Consider the following 24831-nt stretch of genomic DNA (forward strand, 5'->3'; position numbering starts at 1 on the left):
TTTTTCAACCATGCTGTGAAATGCCTCCCCTAAATTCTGTGTGCAGCTCACAGAGAACGTAATTCTCAAACTCAAATTTAAGTAAAATATTTACTCTTCAACACTGTAAGCAGGGATTAAAGTGGGAAGGTGTCACTTCATTTATTGAAGACTTTTGATCTTGATAGGCAAGCTAGTGTTTAATTAGTTAATTTTTCCTGTCCTGCAACCTGGCGATCCTTGCAGTGACAGCATGGAGATTCTCTCTCAATCATAACAAAATAATTACATGCCACAACCCGCTTATACATTCAACACTTTTGGCTGTATGAAAAAACGCAGTTTAGTCCAGGCATACTCTGATGGTGCAGTGTTAAGTTAAATCAAAGATAGCATATATCAAGTATTTTATATGTTATCAAGTATTTTACTTTAAGGTAATATTTTGATTAGATTCACTCACCTAATTCTACCTTTGACACTAGCTTTATCCTGTCTAGGGGTTGGAAATTAGCCATATAACTTGTGAAATATCTACTTAAAAAAAGTCTGATTGTGAATATGGCAGCACAGCACTGCCTGCACAGAAAGGAAGTATGTAGCAGTCAACTAGATATTTATATTTTAAAAATGTAAGTTATCTACATAGATAAACAAAACAAGAACAACAAATCTTTTGCACTCTGGCCTCGTTTTTGTCGTCTGCGTCTGCGATTGCTGGTTGCCCGGCAACCATGCAGACGCTTCCGGAAGTGCGTGGCTCAGAGTCAATATGGCGCAGAGCGTACTGAATAGACTACTGATGTTATTTGCTTCAGCGTGTTCTTTCAGTTCGTTCTTGCTGTCAGTTTTCGTCGCCCTTTCCGTATTCGATGAAGGAAATAGTGATAATGTATTTAGCGCAAGCCAGACGGTTACTGCACCCGTCGCTGCCGCCAGGGATTTGCGGTAAGTTTATAGCGTAACGGTGGGCTAACCAGCAATGCTAACGTAAATTTGGAAGCAGCTGTTCATTTAACCGTACAGGCAGTGTTTCTTTGTAGTTAACACGTCGGGTTTTTTTTCTTTTTGGCCTTTTAAGTCTATATTGATATCGTGCCAGCTTTGACTATGTCAAACGTCATCTTAATCTATTAAAAAAATTTACAATTTAATGCCTTCTTCCATAAAATTACCACAAATCCAGAACAGCCAGAACATTTTTGTTCTATAGTGGAGTTCTGAAACAACATGATTTCATTTGTGTTTACCTTTAATGCAGAATTTAGTGTTCTGGTTATTGTATGTGTATTATTGCTTTCTGTAGTTAGGTGATATGTATAAGTTATTTGTACCCATGCTTATTTGTTTGATCAGACTGTAACTTCCAGAATTGTTAAACAGCCTGCTGTAACAAAAAAAAGAGAGAAAACAACTGCCTGGGTCACTAAAAGCTAAATTTGCAACAGTGAGTAAGGCTTTCTAAAGTTTTAAGGTGGTACCTCAATTTTGGAAAGTATTAGCTACAGTATACAAATAATGTGTTATGCCTTTGTCTTGTCACCACAGGTACCTTTTGTATGATGTAAACCCTCCAGAGGGTTTCAATCTGCGCAGAGATGTCTATATTCGCATGGCTTCTCTGGTCAAGACATTGAGGAAAGAAGGAGATGACTGGGTGTTGGTGCTTCCCCCATGGGGTCGCCTTTACCACTGGCAGAGCCCTAACCTCCATCAAATCCGCATTCCATGGGGGGAGTTCTTCAGCCTTACTAGCCTTCAGGCCAACGTACCTGTTATTGAGTATGAAGAATTCATTGCTGGTGAGCATTTGGATGGGTGATGCAGACTAGGTTTCATTTTCATTTTTTTGAAAGAGATATATCTACGGTAATATATATAAAAAAATTCCCTTCCTGCCCCTGCTGGCGGTCTATCCTTCACGCTCAGGTCCTCTGGGAGCTTGAGGGTCCTGCGCTCTTCTGGACAGAGATCTCGGATGTTGTTCCTGGGATCTGCTGGAGCCACTCGCCTACCTTGTCCTAGGAACAGTTAAGATAGTGCGCAGGACCCTTAAGCTCCCAGGCCTCTGGACCCGAGCTTGAAAGGGAGTTTCAAGCTCAATAAATTAAAATATATAAATTAAAACCTTTTCCAACACAATTATTTGTTTATGGCAAACTGAACTCTCCTTGGTGTAGAAAATGGAGGCCCGTTTATAGACCATGTTCTGGTACTGCAAAACTATGCGGAAGGATGGACTGACGGAAAATGGGAGGAAAAGGTTGACGAGCGGCCATGCATCGAGAAGTTGATGTACTCCAAAGATAAACATGGCTACTACAGGTGATTAAACAATGCAGAAAACCAGCAACATTTATAAAACATTGCATTACGAATACAATACCACTAATACATTTTGTTACACACAACAACTAGATGCCATTATCTGTATCATGACAGGGGTCAGAAGTAAAGATGTGGGTATTAGTGTGATGAATATATTTGTTTTTTAGTAACAAAGATGTAATTACACAAGAAAATACACAAACCTACTTCATGTCTACAGTACTTTGCAAAAGTTTTGATTCACCCCTCATTTCTGTGAAATTTTCTTCCAAGGAGCCAGAAGTGGTCTTGAGAAATAGGTTTCCAAACCTTTTCAAGTTGTTTCAGGGTTTTTAAGTCTGGTCTTTCCACCTGGCCATTTTCAGAAAAATATTTTATGTTTGTTAAACCACTAGATACCACTTGACCCATGAATCATTAAAGCATAAAAAGCACCTGACTGATGGGATGAAGTAGTTTTGTGGCTACACATAACAGATAACTTAGCAAAGAACTTATTTTAAATTGGGGCTTGGGGATCAAATACTTATTTAACTCAATGACATGCATCAATTTATAATTTTAATTTAATGTGCCTTTATTTCTGGATTTTTGGTTGATATTCTATCTGTCGGCATTAAACTGAAACAACAAAAATTAGAGACTGTTCATTTCTTTGTAAATAAGCAAACTTACACATTCAGCAGTTATTTCCCCCACTGTGTTTTGGCATGGTGCAGTGTGTCCTTAAAAAGTCCGAGGAAACTGGACAATTGGAGAACAAAAGAAGAAGTGCACACAGAATAAAATGATCTATTAGATTATAAAATATTAACTTTCAGTCTTCCTGGGACATATTACTGACATTTCTAGAAAAACATAAATAAATGAGGTGTGGTTCGAGATCTTTGCACAATACTGTAGATAGCACATATTCACAGTTCTGTGTCTATCTGTGCCCACTACTTGCCACATGTATCTTGTCTGTTTTTTAGGGGCTGGTTTTGGGGATACGAAGAGACGAGAGCTCGAAATGTAACGTGTTTATCAGCACAAGGCCATGCATCCGTCATAGCACCGGTTCTTCAGAAAAACATTACAGCGACGTGAGTCTACAAAGGAACATGCTAATAAAAAAGTCACCAACCATACGTTATTGTTATTTGTTATCTGGCATCAGTCAAACGGTAAAAGCTGTTGAGTGATGCTGGTAAAACGTTTGGATTTAATGTAACATGTCTTCATTAAAAGTCACTATTTCCACCTTAAATTGAAATGACTTAAAACTCTAAAGAACTTTAAAACATTACATTAGTTCAACTTGGTGTACCATTTCAGTATAGGCATTACAATTAGACATTTCTATTCCTGGTGTGTAATTCAGAATACAAGTTAATATAAAAAAGTATGCATAATAACAGGGTGACATTGTCTCAACATAAAGCTGATCATATGATCATCATTTTAAAAAAATGATGATCATATGATCTTCTTTTTTTTGGAACATGTCTGAAAGATGATCTCGCTTCATTATTATTCAGCTCTGCCATTACTCATAGCTCTGTCAGATTTTATGACACCTACAGTGGTAATCTTGTTTGCATGCTGTTGTTTTTGCAGATCTGTTATGCTCGACCGAGCAGAGACGCTCCTTCATGATCACTATGCTGGGAAGGACTACTGGAATGTAAGTCAAGAACTATAGAATTTTCAGTTCGTGATACGTCACGTCTTATGTTTCAGGTTAGGTTAGGTCATCATAGGCAGTGTTATTCTTCCTAGACTTTTTCTATGTGTAGTATACTGCAGCATTACTGTGGCATCACTGTATTGTTACTGATAATAAGTTACATTATGTATCTTTTGCATTTTCAAAAACAATGGGATTCTGGGAAATTTTGCTGTCTGTAAACTGTGGTCTGTGTCTATTCTAGACACGACGCAGCATGGTTTTTGCAAAGCACCTGCGTCTCATAGGGGATAACTTCAGATCAAGACATCTAAACTCTACAGATGAAACAGACCATACGCCATACAGCGAGGACTGGACTCGTATGAAGGTTTGACAGTGTCTTATAAGAGTATATTTATGGGATTGTACTAGTTATGGGTGTGACCATTTTCCATGTTGAGCAGCATTTTAAAAAGTGATGTGCTATTTTTTGATCACTCCTCAGGCCAAGCCTGGCTCAGCTAAAGGTGGTTCATATCTGGGCGTCCACCTGCGCCGGAAAGACTTTATCTGGGGTCACAGAGAAGATGTGCCGAGTCTTAAGGGAGCTGTCAAAAAAATACGCAGCTTGATGAAAAAACATAAACTTGATAAAGTTTTTGTTGCGACAGATGCAGATGATGAAGGTAGTGACACACACACATTTTTAAAGATAGAGAAATTATACTTGTAATGCATTGAAGCTTCAGTGATTTGCATATTAAGTCAAGTTTTAGAACACTATTTTCTAGCTAATACTTATAATAAAATACAATCAGCTAATAATTCCTTTAACTCTTTGTCGGACGAGGGACCCTGTGTGGTAACTTGATTTACAAAATGTATAAATACTGTATATATATATATATTGTAATATTGTCCAGTAATACTCTGTGGTTTAAATTTCTGAGTATTTCTGTGAGTTTTCAATAAATATTTAAAGAACAGTGCGAACATTTAGTAGTAGTTTATCTAATAGATAGTATACTTATATGATTTTATTATACTTGTTAATCTGTAAAATTTGCAGAAATAAAGGAGCTGAAAAAGTTGTTGCCAGACATAGTGCGCTTTGAGCCATCCACAGAGGACCTCGAACTCTTTAAAGATGGAGGAGTTGCCATAATTGACCAGTGGATATGTGCCCATGCAAGGTATATTTAGTTTCACGGTTTTAATACATTCAGTATTTAATGCATTATTTGATAACATTTGTGATAGTAGTAGTAATAAGGCAGGTTATTTATTTCAAAAAATATAAAATTACACATATATGACATGAAAATTGGTTAATTTGTCATTCCAGTCATTACAATTTTTAACATTAATATAACATTACGGTAGTGTTATTTTAGCTCTGTAGAGGAGTATTGAGTGAGAAAATATAAATAGATGATACATTTTGAGTTTTCAAATTTGTGGTGTTGCATGTCTTTCTAAACCGAGCAGCCTCAGCAGCAAGCACATACAGCTAATGGTAAGTTTCAAGGGGGAAATGTCATTCAGCCATTACCTATACTAAAAGGTAAATGCTGTCACATAGTGGCCAAACACCTTTATCCTTGAATGTAATGCACATTAGCTTGTCTGTGAAGGTTCTCAGTCATCCAGGTCATCGTAGTCAAAGGAGCTTGCAAAGAAAAGCGTCTGGACTTCTTTAAGTTACTTGAAGACGTTTCACCTCTCATCCGAGAAGCTTCTTCAGTTCTAAGGTCAAATGGCATTAAGGCCATCTATAATCCAGTTTTGAGATCCCTTCCCAGACGCCTTAATGCCCACTCACATCCTGGGCCATCTGATCTCAGGAATTCGCATGATAAGGTGGGGCCAGGTTTCACAATGAACTCACCCGAAACTCTGGCTGATTGGGACCCACACCCAGTTTCACACCTTGGCTCAGGCGATTAGAGGATCATCAGGGGGTCCTTTTGTCCCTCTGTGGGGGGTTACTCCCACTAGGTTTATATCTGGGACTCTCCACCATTTGACCTTAGAACTGAAGAAGCTTCTCGGATGAGAGGTGAAACGTCTTCAAGCAACTTAAAGAAGTCCAGACGCTTTTCTTTGCAAGCGCCTTTGACTGCACATTAGCTTGTAACTTATGGTAAAGGTGTTGTGTAGTTCAAAGTTCCCATTATTGTTGTGTACGGCTGTTCTTTATGATTTTGCCAGTAAACTAATTTAAGCTAAATGTAAAAATATCCCAAACTTTTTTCCCTTTAAATTAGACATAAAGGCACATTAATGTGCGTCAGTTTAAAAATGTTTGTTTGATTATTGTGGAAATACTAGTTCTTTAACCTATGCCCAACAGAAAATAGATTTGATATTTCGATAGCTTTATCACTTGTTCCTGCCCATGGAAAATATTTCAACTTGAAAAACTACTCACGGTGACTCATGCTGTTCTCACCGTATTGCGTAGTTTTCATGGACACCATCTTTCTTTGAATTTATATTTTTCTACGTGTCTTTCCAGATTTTTTATTGGAACATCAGTTTCCACTTTCTCTTTCCGGATCCACGAAGAGAGGGAAATTCTGGGCTTTGACCCCAAAACTACATACAACCGTTTCTGTGGGGACACTGAGAAAGAATGTGAACAGCCCACGCACTGGAAAATTGTTTATTGATGTGACCATTAAGAGTTTGGTTAGACAAAGGCCAAATGCAGTGTTTGGAATCTTCAAGATATTTTAATAATTTTGTTGTTCATTTTTATTTACGTTTCATGGTTTCAGTGTTGTGCTGCCAGGTTTGAAAAGACCGCTCTTTTGGACTTTATGCTAAATAGGCAAAGGAGAGGACTTCCAAACATGTAAACAGTATTAATTAAATTTTCAAAAAATAAAGCTGCTTACATTTTAGTTTTTTAGATTGTATACGTGCTATTTTTTGTTTTGTTTTTTAACTGTATTTTTCATTTTTATTTGTATTCATGGCAATGGTGAACAGATTATCTTGTAATGGAACAAAGAGTATTAGACGGTGTATTCTCATTTTAAATCCAGTGGGGTTTTTGAGGGGAGTTTTTTGTTGGTTTTTTTTCTACAAATTGGTAATCAAAGGTTATACTGTGAATTAGATTAAGAAAACTTGCTTTTGTGAAGTGTCTTATCAAGATGCACAATCAATTATGATTTTAGAAACACAAAAAACGTTTCACTTTTTTTATACAGTATCTGCCCTTTCATAATATTGTCAGTATTGGAACGGTAGGAAATTAAAAAACAGAAGTCAAGCATTTTACTTTGTAAATACCACCATGATGAAGACGTTACAATGCCTAATTTTTCCAGCCTGATTTTTAAACCGCAAACTGTTTCCAAGCATACACGATGCAATCCTAATTTAAAGTACTACAGGGAGTGGTATTGGCATAACACAAAGAAGTCACACATAACTTGCCATCAAACTGGTACTGTACAAAAGACTTGCATGTTTTTTTCAAGGCACTTTTACCTATTACCTTCCACCCTGCCAGAAACCTACTAAAACTAAAATAAAATATTTTGTTATTTCAGAATCTGATTAATACCACCACATAATTCCAATTCTCTTCAACTATAATTAAGTTTCCCCGGTACATATGTAAATGGAGATGTTTAATCAAGCTAGTTTACCGAATTACCTACAAATTGATTTTTTTCTGTAATTGTTCTGTTGTTTCAAAGAAACAAAAAGTGTTGCCACCCCTCACTTTTTGGGAAAATGAAAAAAAAGATGTATTGTCTTTTTAAAATATGTGTAAACATTTAGTTTATAAAGAAAAAAAACCAAAACAAAAAACACCCCTTATTATACCATTCTGTTGAGATTGAAAGTCAAGACTCTTACAGTCGTACTTCTCTCCCGATCTAATAGGTCAGTGTTAAGTGACTTAAACAAAAGACATTCCTCTGAAAACGGTCAGGTACAAAAACTGGACTGAAAACAAGAGACAAAGCAGCCAATATCCAAAGAAAACCTTTGAAAGATCTTTAAAATGACTGAAGAACTATTGTTCCAGACACTTTATTACAATAAAGTCTGTGTCCTTGAAGGAAAAATATAAAACAATGGCTTGCTCATGACTTTCACACAACATTGTCATGAAAACTAACTTTATATAGAGCAAAGTCAAAAACAAGAGTGTATTATACATCACTGGATTCCAGTAGCTAGTCGAATAAGCTTCCTGCGGTAAGACAGTACACTGCATAAAACAGCTGACATTTTTTTTCCAGCACACTGCAAGATCACAAACCAGTATTGCTAGTCATATGTCACCTATGGCCTTGCTGGGCATAGGTGAAATGGCCCAACCCTATTCCTGCTGTCCATTGTTTCGCAGTTGTTGTTTTTATCAAACAATCAGCATAACAAATGTTAGTACCATAAAAGAAAGACTGGGTGACAGTAAATTTCCGCTCATACTCTGAGTTAAAGATAATGGAATGCACCATAATCTTCTTGATGCATGCTCAATCATCCAGGTAAGGAAATCTCCAAAGTTGATTCTGTTCATCTGGACGTAGCGTTTTCAGAGGCAGAAACATTTCGTCACTCATCTCATCCCACTTCCTTCATCATAGAATAGAATAGTCATGGTCAATGGCCATGAGCACCATTCACAAAGAGTTGGAGAATGGCTGCAATCACAGCATTGTACGATGACGAAAGATGCACCCTTAGGCCCCCTCCTCAATTCAGAGATGGTCTTTCCCTTTTCACGTAAATGGCCTCCTTGACTCCGCGCTCAAACCAGCATTCCTCCCTGTCCAGGATGTGTACATCCTCATCATTGAAAGAGTGTCCACTGGCCTGTAGGTGTAAAAGGACTGCAGAGTCCTGGCCTGACGAGGTAGCTCTTCTGTGTTGTGCCATCCGCTTTGCCAGATGTTGTTTGATTTCCCTGATGTATAAATCCTGGCAATCCTCCTGGCACTTAACAGCGTACACTATATGTTTGTAAGTTTATAAGACTGGGGAAACCTGCAGTCAGCTGAGATTGAAGAAGTCACTTGGATGAGTGACGAAACGTTTCTCCCACTGAAAAAGCTACGTCCAGATGAACAGAATCAACTTTTGGAGAATTCACCATAATGCAACAATGTCAATGTCAACATTTATTTTTCTCACAAGGTCTGTACAGGATGTTTGTACATTTGAAAGAAAGCTTCAGTCATATTATTCTTTTTGAAAATACAAGAACACAAATGAAATATGATTCAAATTCAAATTCAAATTTTATTTGTCACGTACACAGTCATACACAGTACGATATGTAGTGAAATGCTTGGACAACTGCTCGTGACCTAAAGAGAACAAAAAAGGAAAAGGCTATGAATAAGATAGGAAATAAATATGAAAAATTAAAAAGGGTAAATTTAACTAGGAAGGAATAAAATATAAATTAAGGTTAAAAATGAAATAACTGTACAACACAAATTAGAATGAAGGGTAAATTTAACTGGGAAGAATAAGATAAAGATAAATATATAAATTAAAGTTGAAAATAAAATAACTGTACAACAAAATACACAATACACAATATAGAACTATATAAGAATGTATGAAGAAATCTAAATATAAATAAATATATACACAATAACAGCAGCTGTACAAGTATTAACCGGAAATGAAGAATATAGTGACCAGTGTTGTGCAAAACCAAAGTCCAGAAAGTCCAGTGTGTGTGTAAGAACCATATGTGTGGGTCAGTACTGTGTGGTGGTGTGATTGAGAGACCGTATCGCCTGCGGGAAGAAGCTCCTCCTCAGTCTCTCTGTGTTGGTCTTCAGGGAGCGGAATCGCTTTCCTGACCTCAACAGAGAGAACAGTCTGTTGTTGGGATGGCTGAGGTCCTTCACGATCTTCCTGGCCTTGGTCCAGCACCGCCTGCTGTAGATTGAGTGCAGGTCAGGGAGCTCGGAGCGGATGGTGCGCTCAGCTGACCGCACAACCCTCTGTAGAGCTCGTCTGTCCTGCATGGTGCTGTTCCCGAACCAGGTTAAGATGTTTCCCGCCAGGATGCTCTCTATGAATGTGTAAGATAATTTTTATTCATATGTAATTTATTACAATTGGTGATTCGATATCATTTAATTGGGCGGATCGTATTCCCTCTCAACATTATGTGGAAACAGTATTGTGTGTGAGTGCTAACTTTTCCCAATGGATCCCTCACACATATCATTGTGACTGTTCTCTGTGGAGACTTATACAGTAGCTCCTTGACAACACTAGATAATTAGGTGTGTAATTTCATACCTTGTAGATTTAATAAGAGGTTTAACTTTCACTGGTTATAGAAACGAAAAGAAGGCATTTAAGGTCAATGCAACCTTTAAATTTAGGTTTTCTATTTATCATTTAGGGCAAAATACAGAAACATTAAAAAGAAAAAATACCAGTTCTAATTCCGTCACATGCTTCTCTAAGCAGCTCTGGTTTTTCTCTAAATCTATCAGCTGTGATTATCTGAGGTAACAAGAATCTACTTAAATATTGTAGTAAGATAGGCACATAAAGCGTCCTCAAGTAACGCCCTTTCTTGTACCAGTGTATGCGATTTCTTGTTCTAAGAGATGCGGCCCATTTTTGTTGTTGTGGGCAGACAGGTGCAACAGGAGAACACGCCCTTTTTCATTCCAGATTTTCCTTTTCATACACGCAAGCACAAGACAAGCGACAGAGAGGTTGAGGTTGTCAGTATTGTTGTTGCTTTTACACTAACCGCGGTGGCATTCAGAGAGGGTTTTTTCCTACGTTTGAGCGTGGTCTTCTTCTGTCTTACTCCGGTGAACAACTGATGGAAAGGGCTTCCTGCTAGGAGCCATGCCCTCCCTGGCAAATCTGCGAGCGACACTCACATAACAAATAATTTGAGCTATTAAAAGGAAAGCGGCTGCGAGGTGAGTGCGCAGTGGACTATTTTTTTGAGTGCCTATCTTAAATGAGCTAAACTCAATTACAACATTGATGTAATTTACATTTCTGTTATTTATTATTAGTTTAAACCTACCGTTTATTTCCGCAAGTTTGCGCTATAGACGTTAGCTACAGTTGATGAGACTTGTAGAAAAGAAGAAAAAAAAAACTGTCATATGATTTAAGTAACCTATATGTGAGCTACTTAATGAATACACTCTCACCAAGTTATATAATAGCTTTTTTTCGCACCTATCCTAAAATGTCAATGTGAATTTTGTCACTCTCTCTCCCTCTCTCTCTCTCACTTTATATAAAACACCCAGCACGCCCCTGCGGGCGGTTTATCCTTCAAGCTCGGGTCCTCTACCAGAGGCCTGGGAGCTTGAGGGTCCTGCGCAGTATCTTAGCTGTTCCCAGGACTGCGCTCTTCTGGACAGAGATCTCCGATGTTATTCCCGGGATCTGCTGGAGCCACTCGCCTAGCTTGGGAGTCACCGCACCTAGTGCTCCGATTACCACGGGGACCACCGTTACCTTCACCCTCCACATCCTCTCGAGCTCTTCTCTGAGCCCTTGGTATTTCTCCAGCTTCTCGTGTTCCTTCTTCCTGATATTGCTGTCATTCGGAACCGCTACATCGATCACTACGGCCGTCTTCTTCTGTTTGTCTACCACCACTATGTCCGGTTGGTTAGCCACCACCATTTTGTCCGTCTGTATCTGGAAGTCCCACAGGATCTTAGCTCGGTCATTCTCCACCACCCTTGGGGGCATCTCCCATTTTGACCTCGGGACTTCCAGGTTATACTCGGCACAGATGTTCCTGTACACTATGCCGGCCACTTGGTTATGGCGTTCCATGTATGCCTTGCCTGCTAGCATCTTGCACCCTGCTGTTATGTGCTGGATTGTCTCTGGGGCATCTTTACACAGCCTGCACCTGGGGTCTTGCCTGGTGTGATAGACCCCAGCCTCTATGGATCTTGTACTCAGAGCTTGTTCTTGTGCTGCCATGATTAGTGCCTCTGTGCTGTCTTTCAGTCCAGCTTTGTCCAGCCACTGGTAGGATTTCTGGATATCAGCCACCTCCTCTATCTGCCGGTGGTACATACCGTGCAGGGGCCTGTCCTTCCATGATGGTTCCTCGTCTCCCTCCTCTTTCTTGGGTTTCTGCTGCCTGAGGTATTCACTGAGCACTCGGTCAGTTGGGGCCATCTTCCCAATGTATTCTTGGATGTTCCTTGTCTCATCCTGGACTGTGGTGCTGACACTCACCAGTCCCCGGCCCCCTTCCTTCCGCTTAGCGTACAGCCTCAGGGTGCTGGACTTGGGGTGAAACCCTCCATGCATGGTCAGGAGCTTTCTTGTCTTTATGTCAGTGGCTTCTATCTCCTCCTTTGGCCAGCCTATTACCCCAGCAGGGTACCTGATCACGGGCAGGGCGTATGTGTTGATGGCCCGGATCTTGTTCGTGTGTGTGTATATATATATATATATATATATATATATTTTTTTTTTAAGATAGATAGATAGAGATATACTGGGATCATGGAATCCCAGTATATCTCTATATCTCATAATTTAATGGAATGAAAAATATCATTTTTAACTTTGTTTCCTTTTTTTCCTTATTTTAGCCTCTTCCACCAGTGATGGCCTTCTTTCGCCAACTTCAACTTCTTCTCTGGAAGAATGGACTGGCTGTAATTAGACGGCCAGTGAGTGAGATTCAAAGAGTCCAAAATATCTAGTTAATTACCTAAGAATGAAAAAATGGCATTCTGCACATCCCTGAAATGAATATTATTACAAAGCTTTAAAATATGTTGTGTTTTTTCAGGTATGGTCCCTGACTCTGATCGCCTGGCCTTTGATCATCTTCATCATCCTTGCTGTGACCCGCCACCAGTTCCCTGCTGTTGTGAGGGAAACATGTAAGTGTAAAAAAATCAATTGCTGCTAATTCTGCAAACAAAATCAAGCCTTTTTTTAACCTCATATTGAAAATGCACAGCCTGCCTATTCCACTGTAAGCGTCCCTTACAACAATCAAAAATATTTTTTTAATGAGTAGAAGCTTTGTTTGGAAATATTAACTTACATTTTGCATTACTGGTGTTTTGTTTTTGTTGGGTTTTTTTATTTAACTTTTATTAGTTTTAAAGGGTACTCTTGAAACTTACCTTTCTGATAGTTATGTAAGTAATGACACAATATTAACTCGATTGGACCGCATTCTTTTGTTTGTCATCTTAAAGGTCAGCAGGTAAATACTTGGAGACATTCTAGTTTTGCAACCAAAGTAAACAAATGGACAACTAAATGCAAACATCAATGGTCCTTCAGATTTGAGCCTATCCCATCACTATTGACATGGTGTTTGTTCTGCTTTATCATTTAATGCCTACTGACATCACATTTACTCTGCTTTAGATTTGTGTGAAACTTTAAAAGGAGAGGCTTTTGAGATACCTTTGTTTTGCCACCTACAGCCTTTTTTAAATAACAAGGTTAATGGTTAACAGAGAGCCAGGTTCTCAAACAGCTTTCAGCCTAAAAACCCCCCACATGTAATCACAGCAACATTAAGAAATGGTATATCTAAATTTCAATAAAATCCTTAAAAAACCACAGGAATAACCTTCTTTCTCATGGTAATGTTCACCATGGGAAACAACACTTTTAGATGACTAGTTGATCCTGTCACATTTGGTGGTTCAGGCTTGATTGGCAGATTGGATTTGAAAGATATGTGAATTCACTTGAACTTTAATAACCCAGTGTTCAAACTTTTTAGTAAAACAGTCAAACCAATAGGACCTCTTCTTGCCCCTGAGATACCGTTTAGTGGGTATTTTATTTTATACCTGGTTGAAAGAGACACAGAGTCAGAATGCACCAAAATCTGACTGGTGTATAAACGTTTTTGGAGACAGCAAAGCAGTTCTCATTTTTAGTTTTAACTGCTACATGTTCCATATTTTTTAAGTAAAGTTACTCCATATGTTATATTGTTCCTATAGAACTAGCGGTGTGACTATACGGAATATCTTTTAGTTCTGAAGGAAAAATGCACCTATGCAGTATGTTCTAGCTTTCAAAACTTGCACGTCATGGCAATCAATCAAAAATTACCTGATTAAACACAGGTCATTCTGAGTTAATCTTTGGATCTCTCTTTTTTGTCCGATACAATAGCTCAGATTGTTTTCTAACAAAGAAGGCAGAGGTTGCGCACCGGTCATGAAACCCATGTACAGTAATGCTGTAGATGCTTCTAACTATTCCAGGAACTTCTCAGACAGAGTGTTTGTAAAACTGTTTCTCAGTATCAGATATCCTATTGTCGTTCACATTATTATCTTGAATTGATGTCATTTTTAAAGCTTCTGAACTATCTGCATTTGCCAAATGCATGCAATTACGTACCTAGAAACAATTCTTAATGAATATGACATTTTCCAGTGTCATCACTACAGCAAAACCTTTATCATATCTCCTCTAGGTTATGTGGGTCCCCGAAACCTCCCCAGCACAGGTTTATTTCCTTTCCTCCAGACCCTCATGTGCAACACAGATAGCAGTTGCCATAACACATCTCGCCTGGTAGAACCAACAACATCAAAGTCGAGGAAAGCAAGGTACCTTCTTCGTCAGTATACTCAGTGTATATACAGTCTATGTATATAATCTGCAATCTAAGTGCTAAAACATATTTACAAATTGCATATTTACTGCAACTATGATTTAAGTCAATAACCCTTCATATATTATTGTTTAAAACTACATTTTGAACTCTGCTGACTTTAAATCACATGGTCCCTGTGTCTCAGAGGAGGGACGCACCTTAGGATCACAGCATCACGTGACATGATTAGTCAGTGTGTGATCATGAAAATTTGGCAACAACAGACTTTTCCCTGTGGAGGAAGGGAAGGATCTTAACCCTTACCTATCACATTACACGTGCTAACAAATGCCATTATCTGGAAGCTTCTTTGATTTAAATTCCCTGAACTGGAATGTCAATGGCTGCTAGAAGAACCTGTTTGTCTACTTCTTATCTACCAGTACATTTTACTTAGGCTTCATTTCAGGGAACAAGAATATTGTTCGGTTAGGTTTCTTTTCAGGGACTCAAAGTGTCATCGAGTTAAGCTTCATTTTAATGAACCAAAGTATTGTAGAGTTAGGTTCTATTTCAGTGAATTGCAGTATTATAAATATGATTACTGTAATGCATGGTCAAAATCAAGCGCCTTAAACACAGAAACAAAAGGTATTTTTAATTTAAGACAGAAAGATGAAACCTTTAGCACTAAAAGGGTCCTAAATGCATCTAATAGAATATATTTACTACCTCACCTGCCCTGTTATACCTGTACCACAGGTCTGTGACAGAGAGTTCTCCACTGGAGAGTCTTGGTCAAGTGGGGGATTTTCTTAACCTTCTCCCCAACAACTTCACCAATGATCATGCAGAACTGTTTAAACTGCTGGACAATTTGGGTACGTTGCTCAACTAACATAATCACTTTGATCTAAATGGTTATCTAGTATTTATCAAAGTCCTGCAGTTTTTCACAATATCTTTTTGCTTTTTAAAGGCACATCTCACCATGGAAGTCCTAAAAATGCTCCTGTAACGACTTTCTTCAACAGTACCAAAGATCAGGTGGGTATTGTGGAGAAATAAAAGAAGATACAAGGGTTCTCAGTACTAGTACAGTTTGTATTAAGAGCTGATTGATAGCATCTTCAGTCAAGTTTGAAAATGATCCTGTAGGTCCTGTAGATCATAGTCAAACCTCAAGGTTGCATTGCAGCAATGGCTACAAAACATGTACTGCATTTATTTACTAAGCACACTTATACTTATTTATGTTGTTACTAAACGTATACCCAGTCCAAGATTTGAAAGATAACTAGATAGATAGATAAATTTATGTGTCAAAAATATTCAGTTTCCCCTACAACCATGCTGCTGTTACTGACTAAATTTGGAGATATTGCATTTACAATTTCTAATAATGTTGTGTTAGCAGACCAGTTGTATATTTGCTAGTAATAATAACAACAACATGCATTCACCTAAACTGCATTTCTTGCAGGAGAACCTGGATAACATGCTTGAGTCAGCCAACCTGTTAAAGAGGGCCATTTGCACTGTGACTCTGCCCATGCTGAACGAAAGCTCGCTAGATGTTTTCACCAATGCTGTGTTCACTTTCTGCAAGACCAATAACACAGTGTTCGAAGTCTCACTCTATACAGTCAATCAGGTATATTTTTGTGTTTGCACTTGATCCTATACATTTTGTGAAATATAGGCCCATGTATGTTAGGTCGGCTTTAGTCAGCACACTGCAATGACACTAACCAAATGTATTCTTTTCTATTTGTTTTGTGTTTAGTATTTTTTGTAATTGAATCTTGCTTTAGGAGGCTTAGATACTTTCTCTGTCTGGTTGTCAGATACTTGAAGAATGGATGCTGACCCAACCAGAGGAATTGATGGAGGTGGCATGGGTGACAGTGACATTCCTCAATCAGCTGCAAAATGACAGCTTGCTATGGGACCGTCTTCTAGCTCTTCCTCAGCTCTTTTCAGATGGTTCTGTTGACCAAATGCTGAGAACACTGGAAGACATACTCAAGCACCTACAGGGGTAAAGTATTTTCAGTGATGAAACAGTTTTTAAAAAATAAATGAAGGTAGCGGAAGTAAGGGGTTAACGTAGTATGTCAGATTATTTTAAAGAATGGAATAGCAAAATCAAACCATATTTAGTAAAAAATAACATATCAGTACCTATTAGTGGTCAATAAAAGCTTGAAAACTGGTGAATTCAGCTTAGAAGTACTCTTGATATTGCCTTTCACTTTTTTAAACTATATTTCCAGTCCATACTATATTTTGGACTTGAAGATTTAATGCTTCTGAAATTGTCTCTTTAGTGATGCATATACCATGGAGGAAGATTTCCCTGAGACCAGTGGCCCGCTCTCCAAGTATGATTCATTTCTTGCTGAAGCCATCAGAGTGATCACCTATATCAATCATTGGCCTGGCAAAAGTAACTATGGACCATTTGCTTTACTGTAAATACTCTATGTATCACCCATGTCTGCTAATATCTGACAGTGTGCTTGAATTCTTCATAGATGTCACCATTCCCCTTGGAAAACTGGTCACAAATGACTCACTAGGAACAACGGTGAAATTCCTCGTAGAAAATGTTTTGGATTATGAGATACCACTGGATAAGGTATGCATTATCACGCAACAGTTCAGTAAACAGTACTATGCAAAGAAATAGCAATGCCACAGAAGGCAGTTCCTTTCATGTGAAAAAAGGTAATAGCAAAAGAGTTCTACATGTGCCTTTCAATACATTGCACATTAAATATTTCTAGTTATAAGGTTAAAAAAAGTCATCTCTTTCTTCAGGGTCATTAAGATGGTCTTAGGGATTTTAATTCTAATAAGGAAGTTATTTATGCAACAACAACAGTTCCACAAAGAGGGTTGTGAGGGTTGTGTACGATTCATTTACACATTTACACAGACACATCCTGTTAAACTTTTACTTTCTTGTCTTTACTGAACAGTGGTAACTCATATGAAGAGATTTTACGTGAGAATGTCAGAGCAATGGTACAAATCCAAGTTCAGGAAAGTCATTTATTCAAACCACATATTTAAACCAACAACAAAATATTTTAACACAGTTAAGAAGCTTGCAGGGAGTAGTTGTCCACTCACTTTTACAAACACATATGAAGTACAACTGTTTTTCTCTTAGTAATTTGAATTTCTGGCTTTATTTTTAGCTGAAAGTCTGGTTGTTCCAAAGTGCTCACAAAACATTTCCTGGAAACTGAATTTCACAATGGGAATTAGAAAACAAGATTCAAATGAGGGAAAACAGAGACATAAAATTTGCATGTAGAGCAAATAAACATTTTGATAAGTAATATAGTGACTGTATTTGTTTTTGCTCCTTAAAGTGATATTACTCTCTATCAGACCATACTATAGACAGAATATGCAACTATTAAGGATACTGCCTAACATTAGCTAAGTTAAAATTGTCTAAAGCATATTCCAGTTAAAGAACCCACTTAAAGCTAACATATATATTTACTTTTTTGGTTAACACTATCATCTCTCCATGACCATTGTAGGCTTTCGGCCTGATGTTGGACAAAGATCTGGTGCGTTCTTATCTGTGTGATAACAGCAGCAACATCTTGTGGTCAGCAACAGCATGCAGCTCAGGAATTGTGGACAAGGTTCTAAGCATGATCAGCACAGAAAAGGTGGCAAGACAGGTAGGCTAATGTTATTAGCATTAACAGAGAGAATCACATATATAAGAAATAAAATTTTCTTTTAATTCCTTTTCCATTGTTTTGATTGTTTTTTAAAATTGTTCCATATGCTCCCAACTTGCTTTCCCAATGCGACTTACGATTAAGAGCATGCCAAATAATTATTTGATGACATTCGAAATGCTTTCGTGATAGTAAGAAGCAACCACATCTTCCAGTCCACACCTGCACAGAAACCTCAACGGTATTCAGTTGGCAGTGGCTTTACAATATTGATGTTTTGATGAGATTCATGTTTCGTTCCCAGGTTTTCCTGGCCTGGATTAAGGAGGTTGCTAAACATGACGTGCTCTTTGCCAGAGGACTGGTCTACAATCTGACTGGATATTTCTCTTCAGGAGAATCTGAAGCCTCCAACATCACAAGGACCAGGCGCAGCTCAGATACAGAACCACAAAACGCAGAGGAAGAGCTGTGAGTACAGTGTTTTCTCCAATTTAAATAATACTAGTAGAAAATCAATTGAAGCTAAAATGACTGTTCTTCTTACCTTTGATCTGAAGCTGATAAAACTTTCGTATTACTTATTTGTTCTGCTAGTTCTCCTGTGATTCTTGTAATTTTGATGTCTTGTGCTTTAAGCTGAGTCTTATCATTTGCTTTGTTAGGTTTCTGAACATCGGTCAGGCAGCATTGGAGCTTGTACAAAATGTGCCTGAGGTGAATACGGTTGTCCAGGGCATCCTCAGAACTGGTTATCAGTCCATGAAGCTAGCGTCAGAGACCATTGACATGCTAAAAGGTATGACAACAAAGCATCATGTCCATAGTGAGGTCTCACCTGTGAGAGCATTTATTTGAAAATTAACATTACGGTGAATGTTTCACTTTTATTTCCAGCACTATTAAAATGGCTTTCCAATCATTATTGGTGATTCTTATACATCCAACAGGGAAACATAAACTAAAATTAAAATAAAAGACATGGGCTGTAAGAATGTCAGGTTTATAAAGAGAGCAGCATTTGAGAAATAGAGAAGCTTGTGCACTCAGCGGACATTTTGCTTTATCATCAGTTGTGTTACACAATACATACCAAAGACATGAATGGAAAAAGTTCACACCCTTTCTCATGGGACTGATGAAAGATGAAATGTTGAACCCAATAAGATTAGTTAGCCTGTGGGAAAGTACACACACACACAAAACAACAAAACAAGCAAAACTGGACAAAACAACACTTGTACTGAAGTGATATGTGTGTCTTTTGTAACTTAACAAAGTGTCTAAACTAGGAAAAGTTACTGATTTTATGGCCTAATCCAAAAACCAATTTTCTCACTAAGTTGAGTTTGGTTTGTTTCTGTCTTGCAGACATTCTAGAGAATGTCCTGGAAGATGCTAATGACCTCCAAATGATTTATCATACGTTGCTGACAAACCAGTCCGAGTCACGCGCTTTGATGGACCGTGTCCTCAACAGTGTGATGGAAGTAGTTATGAAGGTATGTAGGATTTATGTTGACTGACCTTAACTTTTAGCCTGTGAACAGGTTCTGTGTCAAAATCTGGCATCTTACACATGTGATCTCCGCTGTCAGTTGAGCTTTTTATTGTCACTTCATACATTAAGTATCTCCCTCAAGGCTTCCGCAGTAAATCAGATGATGTGTTGTTCTGTTTTACCAGGTGATGTCGACTGAGGATGTAAAATGTGAAGAAGTTCTGGCTTCCTTGGACTGGCTGTTATCCATCAATAGCATAAAAACTGAAGTATGGACAGCACTGATCTGCCCCAACAACGGGAATCTGCAACAAGCTTTGCTGATGGACTGGGAGGACTTGATTAAAAAGGTAAAAATATATTTTATGTGCAACTTGTGGTCTAAAAAAATGCTATATTATGTAATAATTTTTTACTACATTATAAAAAATAAACTTACTCAAGTGAAAAGCAACAGATTCTTAACAAGGAAGGCTTAATCCTATAAATTAAAAAGTATAAATATGTTTTTTTTAAGGATTTATTAATTTATTTTGCTTTAACTGTTTAAAGAAACAATTTCTTATATTGTTCATATTATAATCCCCAGGGACAAGATCTGTACTCCATCCTAACAGGCGAAGCAGATTTCAACATAACACTTCCCATGATTCTGTCTGAGTGGCACGAGCTGTATGAGGAGAGCTTGGAGTTTGCTGAGATTTTGACCGAAATGACAGAAAAGCTGGATGAAGAATACTGGATGAACTGGATACCCGACAACAACACCCAGTTTGTTTCTGGAGCTCTTCAAAACAGGTCTTGACAAAGTGTTCATTTTCTACTTGGATAACAACATAGCATAACAAACTTAGCACATAAGAAACAGGCCTAACATACGGGGGTTCTTTTGGTAACTAGATTTAAGTTTGATAAGACTGTGCAGATTTTCCCACTTTAGTAAATGTAATAGAAGAAAACAGATTTCAGATAATGTGCACAATGCTTTACAAGGTGTGTGTTATTACTTTACTGACTCAGACATGTTGTGATTTTTCTTTGCTTATAGTCTTGTGTGGTTTATGATCAGTCTTGGTGAAAGAATTGAAAATAGTGATCAGTGGCCACCGGTAAAGGACTACTTCCACATTGCTTACTGGATTTTGAACTACCACCCTGATGTCACCACTCAGCCAGCAAACTGTGAGTTCCTCTTCTCTTCTCTTCTCTTCTCTTCTCTTCTCTTCTCTTCTCTTCTCTTCTCTTCTCTTCTCTTCTCTTCTCTTCTCTTCTCTTCTCTTCTCTGAACTGAACTGAACTGAACTGAACTGAACTGAACTGAACTGAACTGAAAACTAACAATATACAAATATCATACAAATATATCTAAATACTGAAGAAGCTTGAACTGAAGCTTCTTCAGTTCAAAGTGAAGAAGCTTCTCAGATGAGAGGTGAAACGTCTTCAAGCAACTTAAAGAAGTCCAGACGCTTTTCTTTGCAAGCTCCTTTGACTACGATGACCTGGATGACTGAGAACCTTCACAGACATATTTTTAGACAATATGTGACTACTAAACTGTGTTCAACAAAAGAAAGGATTAAAGTTGTATTTTATTATAATTCTACAAATCAAAGGAGCTCAGTTACAAAATATATTTATTTAGTATACGTGTAAAAGCCTGTTAATCCGGTTTGTTCCAGTCAATGCAGCTAATTCCTAGCATGTGTTGCTTTGTAGGTTCTTTGAACAAGAACTTAGCCCTTCATTGTGACACTGGTTTCAACTGGCCACACTTTGTTCAAGCAATGACTCAGGCTCTGATGTCACCAAGTGATGCCCTTGTGAAGTAAGTGACAAAGATTTTTTAGTGTTGATTGAAATATACATGGAAATTTTATGCTTTAGAATTGAAGCATGTCTTCTGCTTTTTAAAAACATAATAATCAGTGTAGATAAAGAGATTTACGCTGTTCTGTTACCGTATGTTTGTTAAATAAGTAGCTACAGTGAGCTGCCTGTTTAACAAGCCAACAGGAATTGCTGTCGCACTGCCTTTTTGTAACTAGTAGCCTACAAAAAATGTTTTCTTAATGCGTGCTAGCATAACATGTTTGTCAGCACTTTAGTTTGATTACCATGTTTTTTGTAGTGACAACAACATTTCGTATTACAGTTAAATAGAAACGCTCAATTCTCTCTGTTATTTTTAATGTTACACATGCATTGCTTTCAGGACTTTATAAAGTTGGCATGTTCTGTTTTACTCTTCTGTTTCTCTGTAGCTGGCTCAAAGGATCTGTGAATCTACTGCAACATGTGTATGGTGAAATATATACAAATGAGACAGCTGTATATTTGAAACAGGAAATCAAAGGAGGTGATGCCCTCTCTGATTACCTGATTAATCTGATGTATAACCTGGATGAATTCCTCAGTACAATCTCCAAGCTTCCCAATCAAAACATCACTAACCCAGCTACCATGACTCTAAACATTCATGCCCTGTTAGAGTCCACGGGTTTGTCATCACTTGTTCCTCTGCTCAGCCAAGAGTCTCCGCTTAATGCCTCCACAATCCTTGCTGTAGCCTCCAAACTTGGCAGGTTAAACCAGCATATTTTTACCTTCAATGAAACAGACCCAACCTTGCCTGAACTGGAAAAGCTGATAAGGGAGTTCCTCTCTTTGGAGGGTAACCTCACATTGTATCTCCCAAACATCATGGGACACACTCTGCTTACCTATTCTGATTACTTCCATTCTGATGAAGTGGACAGTCTCATAAAAGCAATTGAGCCTTTCACCAACCAGACCTCAGTGGGTTTTGTAAAAGCCATCATCAGTGCTGTGGAGCAGTTCAAGACAGTGATGGACTCTCCAAATGGTGACCCAACTGAGATCATTCTTGGGTACGTCCGTCAGATTCAAGAGTTTGTGGTTTCCCTCTATAGGCTACGAAAAATTGAACATGTCGTGTTACCAAATGGCCAGTACAGCACGGCTCAAGTCACTGACCTCCACTTGCTTTCCATGGACTTTCTCAACCTCCTCACACCTGAGAGCCTGCAGAACCTCACTCAGGCTGGACCAGATGCTGCCCAGGACATTGTTATCCAGAAATTTGTAGCATTCCTGCCAAAGGAAATCCAAAGTGATGCTGCTCAGTTTCTTCAGGATTTCAAGGCTCTGCAGAGTAATATAACCAAATGCGCAGCAGGCGAGGACTGTCTGGCTGGATTTTCAGAAATCTCTAAATTTCTGGATCAGATATTAGACATGATGTTCACAGCCAATGGGACTGTCACCATCAAAATTGGTCCATTTGGTTTGGGGGATAAAGAATATGAAAACATAGCTTCGTTGGTTTTCTCATTGCTCCTGTCACCAAATGATACTGCCGCTCTGGAAACATTCAAGCAGACCCTCCAATTCATCAAAGTGGTCATGAATACACCAAATGTTACCGTGTCCGATGTCCAGAATGCCCTTACACAGACAAACCTAACCATTGAGGACCTAAATGCTATTGCCGAGCTAGCTGGAGCTTCCAACATAAATAAACTCATGTCAAATATAATCGGGATTGCAAATGTTGAGAGCTGTTTTGAACCCCAGAATGACATCATGGTAACAACCAAGTGTGTTACGGGACTCATAGATATGTTCAGCAGCTTTCTGACACAGGTACCTTCTCTCCATAACAACACAGACATCCTCTCCCTCATCCCTGTAATTGTCAATAAGACTATCAATGACTTCACCCAAGTTAACTTCAACTCCGGTCCTAACATGGTTCTTGTAGACAGCTTGAATCTCACCCTAACTAATATCAAGATGAGCCTAGACCAGAGCCACCTAAACACTCCAGAGATCATGAATGAAATAGAAGTGGTAGAGGGTCTGATACAGTTGATTGCCGACATGCAGCCAGTAAACACCTCCCAAATGACGGACCCTGTGCAAGTCCAGACAGTATATCTAAAGCTTATAGAATGGTACTTGAAACGGCTGGAAAACATCACCAGCGATAGTGCAACCGCAGAGCTCCTTCATCCTTTCTTTTCCATCACACAAATGCAAGTGGCATTACAGCTAGCACAGACAAATTTCTCTTTGTTTGTTAGTGACAAGGTCCAGTTCCTAATAAACAGCCTCCAAGGCCCAATAGATGGCACCGTTGTGACTGAAACTGGCCAGACAGCAATTGAGATTCTTCAGCATCTGTTGGACTTAATAGAGGTCAACCTTGAGTCATGGAATAACACTGAAGGCTCTGAACAGCACTTCGATGCAACCATTCTGCATTCCATGGCGCTCCAAATTAAGCAGTACTTTGGTCTCATTGAGAAGTGGATGACAGAGCCCGATGTCGCATTGCTCCTTAGCAGTATGATCCAATGGAAAAACTCCACCATTGCCACCCCTGTGACAGATCTCCAATACATCCTGCAGACAGTGGAAAATTTTCTCAGTGATGATCAGCTGGCCTACCTTTCCATAATAAACAATATCACAGAGTCTCTAAGCAAAGCTGTGATGGTGGCAGAGCAACAAGGCCTACAGGATGAAAGCTTCATAGCTGCCATTGTAGAAGTAGTGCAACATGTTATACAGATCCCAAACATTACTGTTATCCCACTGTCACAGCAAGATTTTCTGGAAATTGTCCAAGAGTCAGTAAATCTCATTGTCCAACGAAACATGAGCTTCGCTTCAGCTAAAAACATCTCCATCGTCATCCTGGAGAAAGTTGAGAGAATCATCCAACAAACTGTACCAGAAATGGTTGCAGAATACATGCTTGGCTCACTCAAGTTTGTAAAAACATATTTTGAGACCATCTCTGAAGCCAATGGACAAGACAGCCTGAATCAGATGTGAGTTTCGCTACTTTACTGTACACAATTACCATAATTTTGTAACAGAAGGGTCTCGAATGAGTACTCTTTAACAAATATGAATCATTTCAAAATAGCTTTAAGAATATGGATTGCTTTAAAATAACGCCTCACAAAAACTAATATATGATGTATTAAATGTAATAAAGCATTAGATCAGGGGTGTCAAACTCAAATACACAGTGGGCCAAAATTCAAGA

The 24831-nt window shown here is 38.4% G+C and overlaps 2 protein-coding genes across 5 annotated transcripts in view; both read left to right on the forward strand.

Annotated features, from left to right (window-relative positions):
* The first annotated feature begins 718 nt into the window (after positions 1–718).
* Positions 719–7523, forward strand: pofut2 (protein O-fucosyltransferase 2). 2 transcript variants are annotated; one of them, XM_085383492.1, is made up of 10 exons: positions 800–927; positions 1336–1426; positions 1528–1781; positions 2160–2304; positions 3282–3392; positions 3907–3973; positions 4221–4346; positions 4464–4644; positions 5028–5151; positions 6477–7523. In XM_085383492.1, the coding sequence occupies exons 3-10, from the start codon at positions 1592–1594 to the stop codon at positions 6628–6630; spliced, it is 1098 nt and encodes a 365-aa protein (XP_085239618.1). In that variant the 5' UTR covers positions 800–927; positions 1336–1426; positions 1528–1591; the 3' UTR covers positions 6631–7523. The 2 variants fall into 2 exon arrangements, with proteins under 2 accessions (XP_085239617.1, XP_085239618.1); XM_085383491.1 differs by lacking the exon at positions 1336–1426 and having other exon boundaries at positions 719–927.
* Positions 7524–9712: 2189 nt separating this feature from the next.
* Positions 9713–24831, forward strand: part of abca12 (ATP-binding cassette, sub-family A (ABC1), member 12) — a 59731-nt gene continuing 44612 nt past the window's right edge. For 2 of the 3 annotated variants that reach the window (XM_085383485.1, XM_085383487.1), the window contains exons 1-19: positions 10638–10893; positions 12550–12630; positions 12753–12846; positions 14418–14553; positions 15303–15421; positions 15520–15587; positions 16024–16194; positions 16388–16581; positions 16871–16989; positions 17078–17181; positions 18101–18247; positions 18555–18721; positions 18916–19049; positions 19622–19752; positions 19937–20101; positions 20341–20549; positions 20800–20933; positions 21471–21579; positions 22016–24610. In XM_085383485.1, coding sequence (XP_085239611.1) covers positions 12565–12630; positions 12753–12846; positions 14418–14553; positions 15303–15421; positions 15520–15587; positions 16024–16194; positions 16388–16581; positions 16871–16989; positions 17078–17181; positions 18101–18247; positions 18555–18721; positions 18916–19049; positions 19622–19752; positions 19937–20101; positions 20341–20549; positions 20800–20933; positions 21471–21579; positions 22016–24610 — 4862 coding nt within the window. In that variant the 5' untranslated portion in view covers positions 10638–10893; positions 12550–12564. Of the gene's footprint in view, positions 10027–10637; positions 10894–12549; positions 12631–12752; positions 12847–14417; positions 14554–15302; positions 15422–15519; positions 15588–16023; positions 16195–16387; positions 16582–16870; positions 16990–17077; positions 17182–18100; positions 18248–18554; positions 18722–18915; positions 19050–19621; positions 19753–19936; positions 20102–20340; positions 20550–20799; positions 20934–21470; positions 21580–22015; positions 24611–24831 lie in introns of those variants that run through there. The other variant, XM_085383486.1, reaches the window with a different exon arrangement.

The sequence above is a fragment of the Rhamphochromis longiceps genome, linkage group LG16 (genome assembly GCF_057381845.1).
Source record: "Rhamphochromis longiceps isolate RC_006_pf linkage group LG16, R_longiceps_female_GT1.1, whole genome shotgun sequence".
NCBI classification, from domain to species: domain Eukaryota; kingdom Metazoa; phylum Chordata; class Actinopteri; order Cichliformes; family Cichlidae; genus Rhamphochromis; species Rhamphochromis longiceps.